General features: G+C 39.6%; 1 protein-coding gene and 1 non-coding gene across 5 annotated transcripts in view; both read left to right on the top strand.

Moving 5' to 3' along the window:
* Positions 1–836: 836 nt before the first annotated feature.
* The window catches only part of Trip4 (thyroid hormone receptor interactor 4), a 52,673-nt gene continuing 37,355 nt past the window's right edge, over positions 837–16,154 (top strand). Inside the window, exons 1-6 of one of the 4 annotated variants that reach the window (XM_048423334.3) lie at positions 837–993; positions 5,226–5,395; positions 7,033–7,166; positions 10,921–11,133; positions 12,932–13,010; positions 14,808–14,937. In XM_048423334.3, the coding sequence (XP_048279291.1) occupies positions 893–993; positions 5,226–5,395; positions 7,033–7,166; positions 10,921–11,133; positions 12,932–13,010; positions 14,808–14,937 (827 nt within the window). In that variant the 5' untranslated portion in view covers positions 837–892. Of the gene's footprint in view, positions 1,046–5,225; positions 5,396–7,032; positions 7,167–10,920; positions 11,134–12,931; positions 13,011–14,807; positions 14,938–16,154 lie in introns of all 4 variants that reach the window. The other 3 variants (XM_048423332.3, XM_048423333.3, XM_085689248.2) reach the window with 3 other exon arrangements.
* LOC125393779 (U1 spliceosomal RNA) lies at positions 7,678–7,841 on the top strand. The gene has a single exon (XR_007229940.1). It is a non-coding gene; the product is annotated as a U1 spliceosomal RNA (small nuclear RNA).

Raw genomic sequence — 16,154 nt, 5'->3', positions numbered from 1 at the left:
TTGCCTCCTAGAGTGCTGGGGTTAAAAGCATGTACCACCATGCCCAGCTAATGTAATTTATTTTCGTAAGTTTTTTTCTTTTAATTGTGTATGATTAAGTGTTTGCTTGTGTGTGCACCACATGGAAGCCTGGTGCCTATAGAGGCCAGAACTGGGTGTAGGAGTCCCTGGAACAGGACTTCCCGATGGTTGTTAGCCTTCAAGTAGTGTAACAGTGTAGTCTCAATTACAGATGGCACTAAAAAATAAGCACCGCCATCATCAGAACAAAACTAGTACAGCGATTACAAATAACTCCCGAGGGCTGGAGCTTTTGTTTTGCTTTTTCTGACTGAGGATTGAAACCCAAGATTTTCACATGCTCAGTAGGCAGGGTACCACTGAGCTTTATGCCCAGTCTTCCTTCACCCTACCTCGTTATTTTGAGACAGGACCTCGCTAAGTTACAAAGACTGACTTTGAGTTCACGTCGTACTACAGGCAGGCTTTGGATTTGTTAGCCTCCTGACTAGAGTTGTTTCAAATGTTCTACAATTGGACCAGACTAAAATTTAAAAGTCGTACCCATCCTTTGGGGTTCCACTTTCTTTTATTCCTACTACAGCTCTTCTGGAGGTGTGTATATTGTCAATTACCAATATCCTTTCTGGAGTTACACCTCTAAGTTGAAGACTCACTCAAACGCAGCGGCCCCACACACGTGTAAGACCATCCGGAAGCTGAGAGAAGCCAGAGGCGGTGCAAGTGGGCGGGATGAACCTGAAAGGCGGTGCGACCAAGCGGGGCGGTGCAAGTTTGCGGAACCCTAGTCGTCGAGGTCTCCGTTGCGAAGGGGACTAGTCCAGCGCAGGACGAGACGCTTTTGCAACCCAGCTGGTTCCGGTTGGGAAAGATGGCGGTGGCTGGGGCTGCGTCCCGGGAGCCGCTAGTACGCTGGTGCACTCAGCAGTTGCGGAAAACTTTCGCCCTGGATGTCAGCGAGGAGATCATACAGTAAGATGGGCTCCAGAGCGGATGCGGGAAGCTGCTTGGTGAAACGACCCCGGTAGGACGAAAGCCGGGAGGACTAAAAAGTTGATAAATAAGATAAGCGGGGCTGACGACGGACTTTCTTGTTTGAATTTTGGCCTCCACTTTTTTACTCTAGCCCCTAGATAAGTATGTCAGACTCCACGCGCTTTCCTAGGAAAGTGGCAACATTGTAATAATTAGACCTGAAAGATTGTCCCGGAAACCGGTTGGCTTACAGTTTGTGAGAGAATGAACAAGTCAAGGCTGACTTTCTAGAAATTCCTTACTCTGAACCTTGTAGTTTGTATCAAGCAGGACCTAGAATTTACACGGGGATGACATGTTACAGTATAAATAGTTCCTGATTGCAGAGTCACAGCTTCGGTTTTCTGTTGCCACTTAATCAGTTTTGGAACCTTAAACAAATTAATTTACCCCTTTGTAACCCCTTCCCCCATTATGTAGAAACTGAATAATTACTAGAGCTTGCCTTTAGTGTTTTATAATTCTTAACGAAACGTATGCCGATTATTTAATATTTTCTTGAAACGGCTAACTTAATTTGTTGCCCTGTTACTATATACCAGTCTTTGGGACAGCCGAAATGATATAGACAAATTGGGTTTGCTGAGTCGGAGAGTTCTGCGATGTGAGGAAGTTGAGGGTCTTCTGGGAACACAGAACAAACTTTTCAATACTGAATAAACTATTCAATAAAGAATTATTATTCAAGACTCTTAAGATGTTCTGGTAAAGATGCCTCTCACCTGAGAACTAAGTTAGTAGAAGCTGAGGTTCTAAGTATTCATGTGGAGGGGAAGATTACACAGTGAAACTGGAACAAAGTAAAAAGTAAGACTTTTCCTTAATTTGATTCTTTGTTGCTGAAAATAAAATTGCTATTCTAGAATTATAATAAATACAGTCCGGTTCGGAGTTTGGGAGATTTATTTAAAAAAAAAAACAAGGAAGAGTTAATATAGACTGGCTTTTGGAGGGGGGTGGGTTTCGAGACAGGGTTTCTCTGTAACTTTGGAGCCTGTCCTAGAATTAGCTCTTGTAGACCAGACTGGCCTCAAACTCACAAGATCCGCCTGTCTCTGCCTCCCGAGTGCTGGAATTAAAGATGTGTGACACGCATTATAGCCTGACTGTTTTAAAACAAACTATAAGTATGGCTTAATATTTGCTTACATTTTAAAAATATTATAAGTGATACAAGAAGTGTACTGATCATAAGCTCCCAAGCTAAGCATGCTATAATATTATTTGAAGTACTTATTAAATGTTCACTAGTTGGCAACAAGCTATTATGTCAGGATGAAAGTAGTTGCTGTGCTTTGTTTGACATTTAATTGAGAATAACACAGATGTAATATTGTAAGAATGCTAATAATTTTATATGTGACCTAAATATTAAAAGAATTTTTGTTGTCATTTTTTTCAAGACAGGATTTCTCTATGTAGCCCTGGCTGTCCTGGAACTCACTTACTCTTTAGACCAAGCAGGCCTCAAAATCACAAAGATCCACCTGCTTCTGTCTCCTAAATTCTGGAATTAAAGGCATGCACCACCACATTCCAGAATAACTTTCTAGTTTTTGTAAAATTTATCTATCTTTATTTTTTGTGCCTTGGTGTGTTGCCATGGATGTCAGGTCCTGTGAAACTGGAATTACAGACAATTGTGAGCTCACAAGTGGGTGGTAGAAATTGAACCTGGGTCCTCTAGTAGAGTAGTCAGTGCTCTTAACTGAGCAATGGCTCTGACCCCCTCCTTTCTAGTTTTTTTTTTTTAAATGTAATTTTTGTTTGTTTGTTTTTTTGAGACAGAGTTTCTCTGTGTATCCCTGGCTGTCCTGGAACTTACTCTGTAGACTAGGCTGACCTCGAATTCACAGAGATTCACCTCCTCTGCCTCCTAAATGCTGGGATTAACACCATGGCCAGGCTAAAAGAATTATGAACACAGGCTTATTAACTTAGTCAATAACATGTTAGAAAGCATGAAAATCAGTATACAGGGTCAGCAAAATATACTTATTCAATATCCGCATGGATTCATGATTTGTTGATTTTATGTGGATGAGACTTGCTGTCTAACGTTTAGATGCATGTCTTTGAAATGGTTGAGTAGTTGACCTTTAGTACTGTTTACCTGGAACTCTTTACTTGTCTTAGGCTTTAAAAACTCCAGGGTTAAGTGATACTTGAGAATCGGTAGGTCTTGGTAACTGATCTATTGTTGGGGCTAGTAAGCTTAGATATCCGGGTGGTTAAAATGTATAAGTCCTGAGAAGTCTTGACTTTTTTTTAAATATGAGATTTCAACTGTGTATCTCTGGCTGTTCTAGAATTCACTCTGTAGACCAGACTGGCTTTGAACTCACAGAAATCCACCTGCCTCTGCCTCCCAGGTTCTGGGATTAAAGTATACATTAGGAATTGTGTATTTAAAATTTTTAAACTTTTATTTTTATTTTTTATGTGTATGATTGTTTACCTGTATATATGTCTGTGTATTGTATGTGTAGTGCTCTCATAGACCATACAAGAACATCAGGTCACCTGAGACTTGAATTGCAGATATGAGCTTTATGTGGATGCTGGGAATTGAACCCAGGTACTTTGGAAGAGCTTCCAGTGCTCTTACCCACAGATCCATCTTCCCAGCTCCTCTAATTTTTATTTTTGGTTAAATCTGATGACTGCAATGTAGGTCCATAGTAAAGAACTTACCTGATACGTGCAAGGCCCCAGGTTCCATCCCCAGTGCAATAATGAAAACAAAAACTAGCCAAATAAAATTATTTAAATTAATTTTGTTTACTTATAGATTATAACTGAACTTCTACCATCACACTGCAAGAATCTAACAAGTATATCCACCCTGTTAAAAGATTTAAAATTGCATTATTTATGCATGTGTACACACATTTGAGGACATGTGAGATCAGAGGACAACTTGTGGGAGTCGGCTCTCTTTTTCTCCCGCCTAGATTCACCAAACTCAGGTCATTAAGCTTGGTGACATGCTTGCTGAGGTGTCTCATCATCCCATATCTAACCTTCTGAGAGACTGTAATCTACAAAGTTCACCTTTAGAATCATGTGATAGTGTTACCAAAGCGGGGGAGCAAAAGTTTTCTGCTAAGCTATGTTCGTAGCTGTCCTGGAGTGCCAGGAACCCATAGGCTGCAGGTTCAACTAATGTTTCTCGTGCATGTTCTACCAGTCATGGGACAATTTCTTCTCTTTTTAAAAATGAATTTATTTCATGTGTGTGAGCACTTTGCCTGTGAAGGTATGAGAATCATGTTTGTTTTCTGATGCCCTTCAGGGTTAGAAGGTGTAGGACCATCTGGAACTGGAGTTACAGGTGGTTGTGAACCACCATATGGGTGCTGGGAACTGAACTCATGTTCTCTGTGAGAGCAGCAAGTGCTCTTAACTGCTGAGCCATTCCTCTAGCCACACAAATTTCTCAAAATACTGAGAAACAATAAATGTGTAAATACATATGAAAGTTAGATTATGACCTATTTGAAAGCCCAGGTCTTTGTCCCCATCAGACTTATATCCTTAGCACCTAGCATAGTACTTGGCCCAAACACTTATAATAAAGTAATGAATGCCTTTGTTTGTTTGTGTTTTTGAAGTAGTGTGGTGTGGGAGAATTGTCTGTATTCTGTCAATCATATTTAATAAAACGCTGATTGGTCAGGTAGACAGTATAGGTGGGAAAGCCAGACAGGAAGTAGAGGTGGAGCAAAGAGACTGGGAGTATTCTGGGATAACAGGAAGCTCCCTCTGCAGTTCTGCCCAGACCACTGGAGAGGAAAGATGTGATACTGCCCCCGCAGAAAAAGGTACCAAGCCATATGGCTAGCATAGATAAGAATAATGGGTTAATATAAGTTGTAAGAGTTAACAAGAAGCCTGAACTAACGGGCCAATCAGTTTATAATCTTATGGAGTCTTGTGTGTGATTTTCCTTGGGAGTTGACGGCTGTAGGGTACCAGGCGGGATAGAAACCCCAACAAGCCGGCCTGCCTTACTACAGTAGTGCTGAAATTGAACCTAAAATCTCATGTGTGCTAGGCAAATTCTGTATGACAAAGCTACACTCATCCCTGATGATGTTTAGTACTTTCATCCCTCTTATGATTCCTGAAAGTCATACAGTAAGCTATTTATATCTTTACCTCCTGAGGTATGTTTTGTCAATTGAGAGCGCTGAAGAGCTACGAGAATATGTGACAGATCTTCTCCAGGGAAATGAAGGGAGAAAGGGTCAATTTATAGAAGACCTTATAAGTAAATGGCAAAAGAATGATCAAGAGTTGATTCCTGATTCTTTTCAGCAGTGCCTGAAAAAAGATGGTAAGTTAATGTGATTGAGTGAGAATAGAAGTATTGATAAATGCTTAGCTTTAGAGCTCTGTGTTTTCTGCCATGAGGTATTACTTGTTCACAGCTAATGTAAACAGAATCACATGTGTGCATGTTTTCAGCTTAGATGATGACTATTGCTCTAACCTATCGGCTTTTCTGTCTGCCCCTGCATCTCCAGTACTGGGATTAAAGGCATGTTCCACCATACTGGGTACCAGCCACTGTTTTTAAATTTACAAAAACAAACAAACAAAAAATCACAAAAGAATCTGTTTCCAGGCACAGCTGTGGCTTTAGAATTTCAAAAAGTTACAAGTCAATTAAAGAAATACCTTTCAAGGGCTCAGTCCTCACTCAGTAGTAAGACACTTGTCTAACATGTGTGAGAGCCTGTGTTCAATCCCCAACACTACAAAAAAATATTTTTATAAAATATATTTTTGAAGATTTTTTTTTTCTTTTTAAAATTATTTACTTATTTTGTTGTCGGGGTTTCTGTCTTGCCCAGTCCTTGTTCTGCCCGGTTCCCACAATCATTAAGTCCCAAAGAAATCACACAGAGGTCTACATTAATCATAAACTAATTGGCCCATTAGCTCAGACTTCTTATTAACTCTTATAACTTACATTAGCCCATTATTTTTATCTGTGTTAGCCACATGACTCAGTACCTTTTTCAGTGGTGTAGTCACATCTTGCTTCTTCTGTGTCTGGACAAGACTGCAGAGGGAGCTTCCCTCTTCCCAGAATTCTCCTGTTCTCCTTGACCCACCTCTACTTCCTGCCTGACTACTGGCCAATCAGTGTTTATTTAAAACATAATTGACAGAATACAGACAATTGTCCACACCATTATTTTATGTGTATAAGTGTATGTCTGTGCCACATACATCCCTGGAGCCCTTGCAGGCCAGAAGATGGAATTGGGTTCCCTGAAACTAGGGTTTCAGATGGTATGAACTGCCATGTATTTTACTTGGAATTAAGCCATGCCTAGCCAGTACTTTTAACTGCTGTGCCATCTTTCCAACCCTGTTTTTGTTGTGTTTTCCCTGTTTTTTTTTTTCCCCCAAGACAGTGTATCTCTGTATAGTTCCTGCTGCTCTGGAACTCACTTTTTAAACTAGACTGGCTTCAGACTTAGAGGTCTGCCTTCCTCTTCCTGTTGGGATTAAAGTCATGCACTACCATGCCTGACTCTAGCCCTATTTTTATAAATATTTTTAATGATGTGTATACCTGAGTGAACATATTGACTGATTATAAATAATTTTTAGAGGTTTCCATTTACATAACACAAAAGATGAACACCAAACTAAATAATGTCATTATTACACAGTGTAAAATGTCACATTATTAACTTCTACTAAGCATTATTTGACTTCTCCTTTTCCTTTTTCTTTCTCCAGTACTAGGCAAGAACTCTCCGCCACTAACCCTGTTCAGAACTATTTGTTATTGATCCCAGGCATGAACATGATTTAATTTTGAGTCAAGAGTAGTTCTGCCTGACCTTGTGTCTTGATTGTAAATATTAAAAATTACCTTCAGGTTTTACCTGTAGAAGCTAAATAATAAACCTTGCCATTCTCTTTTTGTATTTGTGTGTATTTTATCCTTTAAAGAAATTTTAGATGGACAGAGATCTGTAGACCAGTTAAAGCGGAGTAGGAGGAAAGGAAGAAACAAACAGGAAGTTCCTGCATTTCCTGAACCTGACTTGACTATAGAGGTCAAAACACCTTTAGATTTGGCCAAGGTAAGTGTTTACAAAATTAAGCTTTTCCTGACTGTGTGAAGAAGAAATGACTAATATGTTTCAGAGACAACATGCAGAAGCTGATGCACCAAGGCAGATTCTAACAAGTGGGTGGACTGTATGGACTGAAGCGGACAGTGCTAACATACTTCTATTTGTGTGGTGTGGAGACCTTTTTCCTTTTGCCATAAGGCAGCATGTAGCTCAGGTTGACCTCTAACTTGCTGTTAGCCTTGAACTCCTGATTTTCGCACTTCTGCCTTCAAAGTTTTAGATTACAAGCATGTGCCACCACTCGCTTACCACACATTACAAGATTTATTTTATTTTATATTAAGGATCGAACTTAGGACTTTGTGCATGCATATCAGACAAGCACTGTGATGCTAGCTACATTTCTAGCTTGGATGAATAATAATCAATAAAGCACCCTACTTTCAACTTCAACATTTGAGAGGGCAATAAAAGCTAAGTGATTATATAGTTCTTGCTTTTACTGAAACTGCCAGGCCTACTTACCTAGCAGGGTAAATACCATGATCACAAAGGTGGTTTTCTCAGGGCGAGGCTTGTGTATTGCACTCTGAATGTTTTGACACCTGCGATTTCCACAAATGTGGGAAATTCAACTACATCATTTGTGGTAGTGGGGGATTGTGTTTGAACTCATTCCTGCATCAAAACAAACAAATACAAAAAAAATCCCACAAAAACAAAACCCAAAATCAAACAAACAAACAAACAAACAACAAAAGCAAAACAAAACAAAAAGCTGCTAGGCAAATGAGAGACCAGGGCAGGAAAATTGAGAGTTCCAGGCCAATCTAGGTCAGCCTAGAACACATAGTGAGACTTTATCAGAAAAATCAGGAAAAGATACATAAATAGTATTCCTCTTTTGAAAGTTTTCTCTTAGCCAGGCAGAGGTGGCAAACGCCTTTAATCCCAGTGCTTGGGAGGCAGAGGCAGGTGGATCTCTGAGTTTGAGCCTAGCCTGGCCTACAAGAGCTAGTTCCAGGACAGGCTCCAAAGCAACACAGAGAAACGTTGTCTCAAAAACAAACAAACAGGGCTGGAGATATGGCTCAGTGGTTAAGGACATTGCCTACTCTTCCAAAGGTCCTGAGTTCAATTCCCCACAACTACATGGTGGCTCACAGCCATCTGTAATGAGGTCTGGTGCCCTCTTCTGGCCTTCAGGCATACACACAGACAGAATATTCTATACATAATAAATAGATAAATATTCTTTAAAAAAAAGTTATTATCATTATTCAATCCTCAAAACTCATTAATAATCAGGCTGGCCTAGAATTCTCTGTGTATCCCAAGCTGTCTTTGAACTTAAAATCCTCCTCCAAGTGCTCAGGTTATAGACTCTGTACCGGGATAACTGAAACATTTATAGTCAGCACAACTCAACAAGCTAAACTTTCCAAAAGAAGAAATTAATTAATCTAAGAAGGAATAAAAATAGTCTGAGTATGATACTATACAAAAAAATGGGTGAGAGGTGAACATGGTGGCCTCAAATGGAAATCCTAATGCTCAGGAATCTGAAGAAGTCCCTCACATTCAAGACCAGCCTAGACTTCAGAGTGAAATTTTTTCAGAAAAAACTAAAAAGTAAAATTAAAGCAAAAACAAGGAGAATGGAATTTACAAAAATTATTGCAAGTGAACAAAGAACATCTAACCCATAAGTATATAAAAGTATTTAATCTCGTTAGAAACTAAGGTGGTCAGTTCTTCATACTCTTAGTTGCCTTGAGACTTTTTCAATTTTATCACCTAGAGTCTCTCATCGTGCCCCTGCCCCAAGGCATGAACAAATCAAGATGTCTATACTAATCAGATAAATACACATTAAATCACCGAGATATTTCCTATCAGATTGTCAATGATTAAAAATAAAATTAGTGTTTGGCAGCATGCATCAAGAGCTGTAGAAATGTTTATGTATTCTTTACTTTGAATACTTATTCCCCACAGGCTTGTATATGCTAAATACTCTAACCACTGAATGACCCCCAAGTGCTATGTTGTACTATTTTAGTGGCTAAAGATGTTCCATACCTTTTCTTGTTTCTGTTGATAATTTGAATACCTGCTGCTGTGAAATTCCTATTTTTATATTATGACCATCTTTTTTATCATGGTATTATTTTCATATGTCTGTTTTTTCCCCTAGTAATAGGGATTGAATGTAGAGCCACATGTTTGCTAGCCACCAGTTGTACTCTTTCTTATTAATTTCTAAAGTAATAAGCTTGTTACTGATTTTTCTCATTTTATTGATTGCCTATGCTTTGAGATATATGAATGTTAGCTATTTTTGGAGATTTTTTTAAAAAATTCTGTTTTTTCATTTACTCTTTGTGTGTGTGTACTTGCATGTGCTCATGTGCCTGTGCATACAATGTGTGAGTATCTGTTTCTTTTATAATGTGGTCCTGGGTATCAAACTTAGGTCATTTAGACTTGGCAAGCATCTTTACCTGCTAAACCATCTAACTAGTCCCCAGAGGCATTTTTTAGCTATGGTTTAAGATATCAAGGGTTGGGAGTATAGCAGAGTACATATCTAGTGTACAAAAGGCACAGGTTCAGTAGCCAGCGCTAGAAGAAAAGAAAAAAAGGAAAAATAGGACTGAGGTTGTAGCTCACTTGGTTGGTAGAATGCTTCCCTGGCATGTATGAAGCCCAGGGTTTCAGCCCCTGCATTACTTGTAAATTGAGTGTAGTTATGTACATGTGTTATTTCAGCACTCAGAAAGTACAGCTAGGAGGATCAATGTCATCTTTTAGTTTGAACATAGTAGTTCAAGCCAAATGTTTCTCAAAAACAAAAAGAACCCAACTCACTAAATTTGAATGATAAAACATCTATAAGTGCAATATTAAATATTTCAAGGGACAGCAATATGACTCAGTAGGTAAAAGTGCTTGCCACCAAGACTGATGACCTCTGAACCCACATCGTAGAAGGAGAAAACTATCACCTGAAAGTTGTTCCCTGACCTCCACATGTATACCGTGGAATGTACACACGCTTACAAGTTTTTACACATGTAAAAATTCCTTTTGAAAACACATCAAGCTGCCTTAATTGTTACATTATCTTGCTCTAAGAATATTAGGTGATGGAGAGCTACTAATTGTTGTGATTTTTGTTTGTGTTTTACAAATAAAGCTTGCCTGAAGATCAGAGTGCAGAACTAAGCCACTAGAGGCCAGGGAGTTGTGGCTCACACCTTTAATCCCAGTCCTTGGGAGTCCCACGCCTTTAATCCCAGCTCTAGGCGGGTGGAGACAGGAAAGGATATGACTAGGCTGGCTGAGGAATATAAGGCAGGAGGAGACAAGAACTCAGAGCAGTTTTAAGTTGCAATCTGAAGATACAGTCTGAGAGGCAGTCTGAGGACAGGATTGCCCCTTTGGTCTGAGCATCGGTAGAGATAAAAAGTCTCTCTACTGGCTGGCCGCTCTGCTTCTCTGATCTCTCAGCTTTCACCCCTAATATCTGACTCCAGGTTTTTATTAAAAACAATTAGAATTCGTGCTACATCTAACAAATGAAACAATTGTTAGAAAAACAATTACCTTGCATCTATAGTTATAAGTAATTCGTATTCTGTTTCTTTGGTGGTTCTTGGATAAGGTGCGAGTTATTACTGAACAGAACTCGGACTTTCCTCCCAGATTCTTTTTGTTCTCGTTGATCAGTGTTCCTGTGATGTCTTTGTACAATTAGGCACAAGAAAGCAGTAACTCAGTAAAGAAGAAGACAAAATTTGTCAATTTATACACAAGAGAGGGACAGGACAAACTTGCAGTCCTGCTTCCTGGTCGTCACCCATGTGATTGCCTGGGACAGAAGCACAAACTCATCAATAACTGTCTGGTCTGTGGGCGGATCGTCTGCGAGCAAGAGGGCTCTGGCCCCTGCTTATTCTGTGGCTCTTTGGTAAAGTCCTTCTGTTTTGTTTTTACTATGTGCCCTGGTTGATGATGATGTTGGTGATGATGATGACGATGATGATGATTTTTGTCAACTTGAGTTGTCTGAGAAGAGGGAACATCAGTTGAGAAAATGTTTTCATAAGATTGGCTTGTAGGTAGTCTTGTAGAGTATTTTCTTAATTAGTGATTACTGTGGGAAGGCTCTGCAACTGTGAATGGTGCCAACTCTGGGAAGGTGGTCCTGGACTATGTAAGAAAACAGGCTAATGAGTGATGATGTTTGTCTGTAATCCTAGCACTTAGGAGGCAGAAGCAAGAGAATATATGTGAGTTTGAAGCCAGCCCGGTTTATAATGAGTTCCAGGCCAATTAGAGATACAGAATGAGACCTTGTCTTTAAAAGAAAGAAAGGGAGAAAAAGAAGGAAGGAAGGGAGGAAGGCAGGCAGTAACCTACATCCCTACCTTACCTCTTATAAATTCCTTCCTGCCTCGAGTTCATGCCTTGAGTTCCTGCCTGACTACCCTCAGTGATGAACTATTACCTGGAAGTACAAAGTGAGATAAATCTTTTGGGGGCTAGAGATGGCTCAGTAGTTAATAATACTGACTGCTCTTGGCAGAGGACGTGGGTTCAATTTCCAGCAGCCCCATGGTATCTCACAACTGCCTGTAACTCCAGTTCCTGCAAATCTGATGCCTACTTCTGACCTCTGTAAGACCAGGCATACGTATGGTGAGCAGACATACATACAGGCAAAACATTCAAGCATTCATACAAAAAAAGAAATAAGGGTACAAAAAAAGTGAACCTTTTCTTCCTACCAAAATTGCTTTGATCATGGTGTTTTATCAAAGCAGTAGAAGCCCTAAGACACTATTCTTTGAGCTAATAACCACAGTCATTCAAATCATTTGTAATTTCTCTTAGGAAATTTTTTCCCTACAATATTTAATGAAATCCCAGCACTCTGGAGGCCGAGGCAGAAAAGTGAGTCTCTATATGATTAGGCTGGCCTCAAGCTCCCTGTGTAGCCTAGACTCATTAATAATTGTCTTTGAACTCCCTATATAAACCAGGATAGCCTCAAGTTTGTGGCAGTATCCTTACCTCAGTTTCTCAAGTACTTAAGTACTGAGATTACAGGTATAGGCTATCATATTTGCCTTCTGATTCTTTCTTATTTTATGTGTATATATATTTTGCCTGTATATATGTCTGTGTACCACATTTGTACCTTAACCCCTCTGAGGCCATAAGAGGACATTGTATCCCATGGAACTGAAGTTTCAGACACATATGAGCTACCATGTGGGTGCTGAAAATTGAACCTAGGTCCTCTGGAAGAGTAGCCAATGCTCTTAACTGCTGAGCCATCTCTCTAGCTTCAAGCTTCTGTTTTTTTTCTAATAAAGCATCTCCTTATAATTTCTATTGTCAATTTGGAGTTTATGGTTAGAACTAAAGGCTTTTGAAAAGTGCCATGTTATTTTTAGCATTCTCAACAGAAGCAAATATTTTCCTATGAAAGTATGTATATGTGTATCTATATGTGTATACATATATTGTTCTAATATAAATATACATGATCATCTAGTTATTCTGAAAAAATATTACAGCAATGACATTTTTGGGGGTTTTGTTTTGTTTTTTTGAGAAAAGGTTTCACTGCGTAGCCCTGGCTGCCCTCTAACTCAATCTGTAGATCAGGCTAGTCTTGAACTCAGAGATCCACCTTTTCAGGCATACAAATAGGCAATATCATTCAACTACTGAATGATAACTCTTTTTTTACTTTATAGGTATGTACTAATGAAGAACAGGACATTTTACAGCGTGACTCAAACAAAAGCCAGAAACTACTAAAGAAGCTCATGTCAGGTAAATCCCTGGTTTCTTTCTTTGTTTTTTCATTCATTTTGACAGGGCCTCCCAATATACCCCTGGCTGGACTGGAAGTCACTTGTGCCAGGATTAAAGGTGTGCATCATAGCCCTGGCTGTCCTGGAACTCTCTCTGGATCAGACTGGCCTCAAACTTAGAGATCCACTTGCCTCTGCTTCCAAGTAGTGGGGTTAAAGGCGTGCACCACCGCTGCCTGGCTCAACAATATTTTGGTGGGGGTGGGGTTAGGGGGGGCTGGTGATTGAACCAGGGCCTCACACACGCTAAGCTATGATTCCAGCCGCTCAACAAGCATTTTTTAAATACTTACTATTAAAATCATTATTAAAATAATGCTATATGTTGCTCATATACCTTTGAACAACAAAATAAACAATAATAATATTAGGTTATAACAAAGAAAAATTCATATCCATGTTTATTCTATAACAAATGAAACCTAGACAGTAAAGAAGAGACAACTTGACAGGTGGTAGTGGCGGCCCACACCTTTAATTCCAGCATTCGGGGAGGCAGAGGCAGGTGAATCTCTGTGAGTTCAAGGACAGTCTGGTCTACAGATCAAGTTCCATAACAGCTATGACTGTACAGCGGAACCCTGTCTCAGGAGAAAAAAAAAGAGCAACTCTTAGAGAAGAATACTGAATAATAAAGTAGAAGAAAATGGGCTGACAGAAAAATCACCATCAGAGCAAGAATGACAGTTCGAACTGCTGTAAGCAAGATGTTACAATGATGGAGTGAAAATTTAAGATAACAGACTTGCCAGGCAGTGGTGGTGCATGTCTTTAATCCCAGCACTTAGGAGGCAGAAGTAGGTGGATCTCATTGATTTTGAGGCCAGCCTGGGCTACAGAGCAAGTTCCAGGACAACCAGGACTGTTACACAGAGAAACCCTGTCTCGAAAAACAAACAAACAAACAAACAAACAAAAAAAGTCTGCCTTTGCTTCCTGAGTGCTGAGATTAAAGGCATACACCACCACCGCCTGGTGGTTTTGCTTTTTTAAAATTATTTGTTTATTTTATGTACATTGCTGTTTTGTTTGCATGTATGTCTGTGTGAGAATGCCTGTTCCGCTGAGAGGCCAGAAGAGGGAATTGGATCCCCTGAAACTGAAATTACAGACAGCTGTGAGCTGCCATATGGATGCTGGGAACTGAACACAGGTCCTCTGTAAGAACAATCAGTGCTCTTAACCACTGAGCAATCACTTTGGCCCCTAAAATGATGAAGCTATTTCTTCCTTTCTTTCTTTCTTTTTTGTTTATTATTTGGTGTTTTTCAAGAGAGGGTTTCTCTGTGTAGCCCTGGTTGTCGTGGAACTTGCTTTGTAGACCAGGCTAGCCTCGAACTCCCAGAGATACGCCTGTCTCTGCTTCCTGGGTGCTGGGACTAAAGGCATGCACCACCATGACAGGCTCTCAGCCCCAATTTCTTAGTTTTAATCCTTATGAAAATGCTGACATCAAGGGATGAACATATATAGGAATTGTACTCTTTTTTTTTTCAAAAATGTTAAGTCTTTTATATTTGAGAACATCTGACAAAAATTATTAAGGACCTTTTGGTTTTGTTTTGTTTGAGATACTGTTAGTGTCAAATACCACTTGATATTGTTTGGGCCTGACCTTAATTGTTTCCATTTTAATGAATGCTTCAGATCATCAGGCTAGAACCAAATCTGCAAATATTTTGTTCATTTGCTGCACAACAATACAACAACTTTATTCTATGAACTGATCCCATTTTCTTTTCTTATTGAATTTCAGGGGCAGAAAATTCTGGAAAGGTAGATATCTCTACCAAGGACCTTCTTCCTCATCAAGAGGCTCGGATTAAGTCTGGTCTGGAGAAGGCCATCAAGCATAAAGAGAAGCTGCTAGAGTTCGACAGAACTAGGTAGTGTGAGCTTAGACCAGCATTGCTAAGACAGAAGCTCAGCCAGAGAGTCTAACTATTAAACATTATATGGGGGTTGTGGGATGGTTCATAATTTAGACCACTTGCTGCTCTTGCAGAGACCCAGGTTCAAGCTTGAGCACTTGTGTGGCAGCTCTCAATCATTTGTAGCTCTAGTTCCTCTTCTGACCTCTGCAGGCACCAGGCACTCACTCACATAGAGCACACACATATACATGCAGGCAGAACACTCATACATAAAATAATAAAATAAATCAAATATTGCTTTGACACTTGATACCTTCTTAGGGTGGAGTGTGAAAGGATTCATAACAAAGAAGAGCTGGATGTATTGGGGGTTTTATTGCATCTTGGTTTTTGCTTTTGTTTTTGTTTGGCAGGGTTTCACTATGTGGATCCAGCTGGGCTAGAACTCATTCTGTAGACCAGCGTTGCATCCAACTCAAAGATCTGCTTGCTTCTGCCTCTCGTGCTAGGATTAAAGCATGGACCACCACATCTGTCTCTTCTAAATTTTTTTTAAAAACATTCCACACTAAGAACTTATAGGTCAGGCTGGAGAGTTGGCTCAGAGGTTAAGAGTATTGACTGCTCTGCCAGCTGTCCTGAGTTCAATTCCCAGCAACCACATGGTGGCTCACAATCATCTGTAATGAGATCTGGTGCCCTCTTCTGGCCTGCAGGCATACATGCAGACAGAACACTGTATACATAATAAATAAGTAAATCTTTTTTAAAAAAATAAAGAACTTATAGGTCACATTTATTTAGTAACAAATTATCTGGTTGTTGGGTAAAAAATTCTGAAGACTTTATTTTCGGTCCAAAAAGCAGCTGTGTTGAGTGAACCACTTTATACTGCAGAACAGTATAAATATTACACAGACAGCACACAGACTTTTATGCTAAAGACAAAATAGAAGAAAGTTTAAATAAGCAAAAACCAAGCCAGTCATAGTGGCATACTCCTCTAGCCACGCACTTGGGAGACAGAGGTAGGCAGACAGATCTCTGTGAGTTAACACTAACATCTACAGAGTGAGTTCCAGGACATCCAGGCCTACGTAGTGAGACCCTGTCTCAAGAAAAAAAAATATCAAAAATTTTAGGCAATTATGGTTAGCAGAGGTTTGATTTTTATAAGGAATAGGGTCTCCATGCATTAGACTTTTATAAAAATAAAATCCTGACAGACA

Source organism: Myodes glareolus, chromosome 4, assembly GCF_982192425.1.
Source record: "Myodes glareolus chromosome 4, mMyoGla1.1, whole genome shotgun sequence".
In the NCBI taxonomy this organism is placed as follows: Eukaryota; Metazoa; Chordata; class Mammalia; order Rodentia; family Cricetidae; genus Myodes; species Myodes glareolus.
Note: the sequence above shows the minus strand (reverse complement) of the source record. Positions and strands in the feature narration are given on the sequence as shown.